General features: G+C 32.8%; 1 protein-coding gene across 1 annotated transcript; it reads right to left on the bottom strand.

The window, feature by feature from the left end:
- Nucleotides 1–274: 274 nt before the first annotated feature.
- LOC104238860 (pirin-like protein) lies at nucleotides 275–3,563 on the bottom strand. Its single transcript, XM_009793352.2, has 6 exons — nucleotides 3,289–3,563; nucleotides 2,669–2,718; nucleotides 2,499–2,566; nucleotides 2,197–2,259; nucleotides 1,872–1,975; nucleotides 275–1,097 (listed from the first exon to the last, which is right to left on the bottom strand). Exons 1-6 carry the CDS (start codon nucleotides 3,498–3,500, stop codon nucleotides 611–613), a joined length of 984 nt encoding a protein of 327 aa, XP_009791654.1. The 5' UTR covers nucleotides 3,501–3,563; the 3' UTR covers nucleotides 275–610.
- Nucleotides 3,564–6,156: the final 2,593 nt, after the last annotated feature.

The following is a 6,156-nucleotide window of genomic DNA, read 5'->3' as shown; positions in this document are numbered from 1 at the left end:
CCTTTAAACCCTGCCCCGTCTAGTGTGTTTCCAAAATTTTGCCCTGCCTCGCACTGCCCGCATTTCAAACCCTGCCCCGTCTAGCGAATTTTGCCCGGCCTTGCACTGCCCTACCCCGTTTAGTTTTATTTCATTTTTCCACTTTATTTTTGGCAAGTACATTAGTTGGTGGAGGTCACTTATTTATAATTGAGAAACCAACTTACAACAAAGAATCTTACCCTACCACCACCACTATTCCACCACTATATCCATATCCAAGATCAAGATATTATCAAAGATTCAGAATCAATCTTCACTATAAGAAAAAAAAACAACAATCAACTTTTTGACAATGACCTATCAACATTGAAATAAGAATAGAATAACATTAACTTACACAATTTTCAAATAAAAAAATCAAGATAAGCTGAACCATTATTTTTTTAGCAGAGATACTTATGAAAAGAAAAAAGAAACATAAAAGGTGCATTTTGTGGCTTATAGACTACTAATTATCATTTCAGCTCCAGTGCCCTGCCTTTAGATAGGGGTAAGGTCTGCGTACACACTACCCTTCGCAGACCCCGCTTGTGGAACTATAGTGAGATTTTTGTTGTTGTTGATTTCTTCAGTGCCCTGACCTCCAGTATCTAGCATTCTCAAAACCATTCTTGCAATACTGATAATCTTCAAAAGTTTGATCAATTTCAGCTTGTGAATTCATCACAAAAGGACCATGTTGAACTACAGGTTCATTAATAGGTTGTCCACCTAATAAAACAAATCTTAATGGCTTTGAAGATTTATTCCACACACTAAGTCCTTCTCCAGGGCCTAAAACCAAACAATGGTGAGCTGATACAGGACCTGAATTTGGAATTCCGAATATGCCTTCTCCTTCAACTATGTACACGAACGCGTTCCAAGACTCAGGAGTGGCTTGATGATAATAAGATGTTGGTTGTAGGGTGAAATCGAGGTACATTGTAGGCGTTCGCGTATAAACTGGAGATTGAACACCCATTGCTTCACCTGCTATGATTTTTACTTCAACTCCTTCATTTTCTGCTCTTGGTATGTCTTCATTCAGCAGTTCTTGATACCTTGGCTCAATCCTGCAGTTGTATTTGAATTTAGTGATACTGAGAGATCATTTTCCTGAACTAGAATAATTTAGATCTTTCATTACTAATATTTCTCGAGTACAGTAATTTATAAAAGCGCTTGAGATTGATGCGTAATTGTTGTTGTACAGTAATTCAAAAGGCAAAAGCTCCAAGATCAAACGTGTGAATGCTACTAAGTTTTCATTTCTTGTGCTACAAATTGACTTGGAAATATTGGTTCACAAAATCAAGATGCCTTCTTTAAAGATTAATTGGACATGTTTAGAGAAGATATACATGAATTTGACAAGAAGTGTAGATGTCACATTTGGTGTGTGGCAGTCCGATACACTAAGCTCCCGCTATGCGCGAGAAGGGCTGAACCACAAGGGTCCATTGTACGCAGCCTTACCTTGCATTTCTACAAGAGGCTGTTTCCACGACTTTTGGTATGGTTTTGGATAATCTTGAGAACTTAGTCAAAGTGAATGATTAAGCTTAACAAAGAACTCCAAAAAACAAATGTGTTCTTTATATTGCATACTACTAACACCTTCCCCCCCCCCCCCCAAAAAAAAAAAACACACACCAAAAAAAGAGTTGATAAGAGCTAACATTACTTTTTACTAATATGTTAAAGTCAAGTACAATAGATAAGAAGTGGTGGTGTGAAAAGTATCTATATGGGGTCAGTTCAAAAGGAATGATAAGCACTGAAATCCTGTAGTGTAAAATTTCCAATGGACTGTAGAAAAGAGAAGACAACTGATGTAAATGGCTTACATTTTATCCTTAGAAGAAAGATTTATCCAAAGTTGCAACCCCTTTTGACTGCCTTCTCCTGCAGGCATTTCTGAGTGAATTATTCCTCTTCCTGCTGTCATCCACTGCAATACGTCCAAAAGAAACATATATAGGCCTATATTGTTCGGACTCTTTGAAAATATCGATGGGTGCATGCCGGATCCTCCAAAAGTAGTGTATTTTTGGAGGATCCGACACGGGTGTGACAGCTGTTTTAGGGAGTCCGTGCAACATAAATATCATCAACCAAAAAAATTTCTCTTTGTTCTTGTAGATAAGATTTTAAGAGCTGAATATTCTGTACCTGCACATCACCAGTATTGATTGTACCCTTGTGACCAGCAAAATCTTGATGAGTAAAAGCTCCCTAATACAGGAAAACACCACATTAGCATTTTCAATGTCTTCGACGCTCATTTTACAGTTAAAATTATGGGTTCGGGATTTAGTGTCCGTTGAAATTTTAGTGATTTTTCACACACAATATCTATGTTACGTGTCAGAAATACTAGGTTCAAGTAAACGCTACATCCGTCTCTGTACGGATTCAACAGGGGATGGTCAAGTATTATTATATTGGATTGAATTATGGAACTTAATTTTTACCTCTAGCATGTAAGTTACTGTCTCAAAACCTCTGTGTGGATGGTCAGGAAATCCAGCAGGAGCAGAAACTGAAAACAATAAAACAGTACTATTTCAACTTCATTTGACTCAACAAAACCAAGAGAATTAAATAAACAACATATTCCAGTTAGATGCACAAGAAACAGTACCTGAAAATTCATCCAACATGAGGAATGGATCAAGATTCCTCAATTCAGGCCTGCAAAATCAAATATACAAAGCAAAATTCAACATTTCATGAACATTCAGATGAAAAATCCAGTATATATATATGTGTGTGCCCTATGTTGTCCGGACTCTCCGAAAATGTCGGGGGTACGTGTCGGATTCTCCAAAAGTAATGCATTTTTGGAGAATCCGACACAGGTGCAGCAACATTTTGGAGAATCCGCGCAACATGATATGTATGTATATCATCAAGACAAAGACTTTACAAAATGAAACAAATCAAGATCCAAGTTTCAAACACATATATTCCTCACTTTTTTTAGGAGCTGAGAATTTTAGTGGCGAAGCCAGGAAAATCTCTATAACTGTTTAAGATTTAATATATATGTATATAAAAATAATATTTTTTGACGAAGGGTGTTCAACTGACCAGCTTGAGCCTATGTGCACATGCTGAGATTATTTAAGGGGATTTTTTTCTGTTTTAGAGTCCAAAATGAAGAAATTCATTTTTTTTAAACGAAAATAACCAGATGAAAAAAAGTTGTAAAATTAAGAAAAAAAGGGGACAAGTATGAAAATATCAACTTCCAGTATATACCTTCCAATGCTTCTTCTAACAACAGCTCCATTCCCTTCACTTTGAGGCTTAGCCAAAACTTTCTTAATTACCAATCTTGGTCTATCAAAACAAGAATCATATTGATTTGATTCAGACATGATATTTCTGATAAAAATTGACTTTTTTGATAGTGTTTTGGCTCTAACAAATGGGAAATAATTCAGTAAAAATTGTTTAAAAATAGCTCTCATAAATGGCCAATTCTTGGAAATTTTTTGTGTGTCTCTTGTAAACTATGTTCTCCTATTTATATGAGAGTTTTTAGAATGTGGGAAATGAGACAATGGGGTTTAGATTGAGGAAACTCTGTAAGTTGAATGTTGAAAGAGACAGCTAATTTTATTATTTTTTTAAATATCTTTTGGAGTTTAGTTTGTGGATATTCAAGTATGATGATTTCATGCTTTTGTCATCATGATGGAAGCTTTTCTCCTATGTGTGAAAAGTTCTTTTCAAAGTCAAATATATTTGGAGAAATTACTAAATGGGGAAAAACCTTTTTAAAGAAAATTTTTGAAAGAAATTTTGTTGATAAAGAAGAATATTTAGTTTTTGTTGGATTATATTGGCAATGTTGTTATTGTTGGAATGAATATTATTAATGGAGCTTCTTTCAAATTTTGAAGAAGAGTTTCTACCCCATTTTTTAATTTCTTTTTTGTAATTTTTTTTTTCAACTAAACATTTTTTCAATTAAATATCAAGAAAAGAAACGAAAAGTTTTAGCTTTTTTAAGTTTTTCAACGCAGATCAATAAGGAATGCCCAGCACTGATGGGCAGCAGGTACTTCCTGAAATTAGTCAATATGCATGCAAGTTGCCTAGTTCATCACGTATGGTTATAAATAAATACATAATAAATGTAGGAATTTCAGAATTTCCTTTGGTTATTTAACTTATTTCAAAATTTTGGTTCTCTATATAAATTATAATTTATATCCCTTAATAAGTTTATATATACATTCTTGTCATCCTTATATTCAACTTGAATTTAAAAAGATGCTCCCTTATTTGTAATTTAATATTACGTGACTCTCATTCGTGTAAGTAGGGATGGAACTAGAGTATTATTTACAAATTCCAACGAACCAAGTAGCTTTTGCGTAAATCTTATACTTGTATTATAAATAATAACTAATACTTTTTTCGTTTCAATTTAGATCACACATTTCATTTATCGAGAGTCAAACTATGTTAGTTTGACCAATATTTTAAAATATTTTATTATCATATTGATATGAGAAAAATTACAATTTATAGTACTTTTTATATAATTTTTTAATTTTTATATTTTTATTTTAAAATACTAAATTGAACAAATTCAATTTAATTTTAAAATTAGTCAAAATAACTCTCGATAAATAAAATATTTTAGCAAAACTAAAAAAAAGAGTACAAGTTATGAGTTCGATGTCAAGTCCGCATCTCGTTGTAAGTTAAAGGCAAAATACATAAGTTACCCCCGAAATATGACTCAAATCCCTGTTACACACTTTCTAGGAACGAATATTACTTTACACACCCAACCTTTCTAAAGTGTATCTAATACACAATACTTTGCCCATGTGGATAGTGTGTGTTTTTCCCAACAAATGAGTCGCGTGAACAGAAGAATTTTGTGTCAGATGTCAATTTTTTTTAGTTTTTAAAAATTTTAAATTGAGTCATCTTCTTCCTTTATTAAATTCTGTCGTAGCTACTCCTTGAGCTCCACCACCCGATCTCCTTCTTCTCAAATAGATATATCATGATTTCTTATATCTCTTCTTGTTGTAGAGAAGCTTAACTTGAGCTTTACCCATGGCGAAGTCAAATTTTCAGGAAGCGAGAATTTTTCGAAATATTTTCCAACCATTAAAGCTTAGCTCAAGATTTTGCACATTCTTTAATTTTATTAATGGATGATTTTCTAAATAGTTGACTTGTGGCGATGACAGTTAATGGCGGTCGAACTTTTACAGAAGTGAAATGAAAAATGAGTTAGATCTGAGCTCAAAAATTTTGATTCAATTTCAGCGGAAAAGATGAAGTTTTGGGTATGTTTTTTTGGTGATTTTGGTTAGTTAATGGTGGCTTTGCTATTAAGTAAAAGGTGGAGGAAGAAGATATGATGTTTGATGGTGAGAGAGGAGGAATAGGGCCATGGTAGTTTAGATGAGGAAGATGAGGGGTTTAATTGTAATTTTAATTATTTTATTTTTTAAATGACACGTGTCACTATTTGATTGGTGCGTGATATTGCACATATTCTGAAAAATTGGTTAAGAAAAAAATGGTATGTCTTAGATACACTTTGGAAAGGTTGAGTGTGTAAAGTAATATTCGTTCCGAGAAAGTATGTAACCGGGATTTTGGTCATAATTCGGGTGGCAACTTACGTATTTTTGTCTAAGTTAAAAGTGCGCTATCCATTCATCATGCCTTTTGTGGGCAAAGTTTCTAGAAGAAATCCTTAGTTGCACTTTTCATTATAATACTGTAGTGCATATTGCATTTGGAGTTGAAAAAACTTTATGTGCATGAATGTAATACATTGTGGAATTTAAGGTAGTGCATTTTCTCCTTTCTTTCCTTTCTTTTCTTTATCGGTTGTAAGTTAATATTTTTTCCGGTCTTTAATTATTTTATATATATTAAAAAATCCATTTTTTAATATTAATTCACAATAAAATTGATCATATTAACCTTAATTTATTCATTAAAAATATAATAAGTACTCCTAATCTCTTTAATTCATTACAACTTTGGAAAAAAAAGTTAATTCCTTTTTAATATATGAAAAATTAAATATTATAGATCATAAAAAAGCCAAAAAAATCAATTAAAGTGGACCAAATAGATTATATT

This window comes from Nicotiana sylvestris, chromosome 1 (assembly GCF_000393655.2).
Source record: "Nicotiana sylvestris chromosome 1, ASM39365v2, whole genome shotgun sequence".
Classification (NCBI taxonomy): Eukaryota; Viridiplantae; Streptophyta; class Magnoliopsida; order Solanales; family Solanaceae; genus Nicotiana; species Nicotiana sylvestris.
The sequence above is the reverse complement of the archived record's forward strand: the minus strand, read 5'-3'. Positions and strand labels throughout refer to the sequence as shown.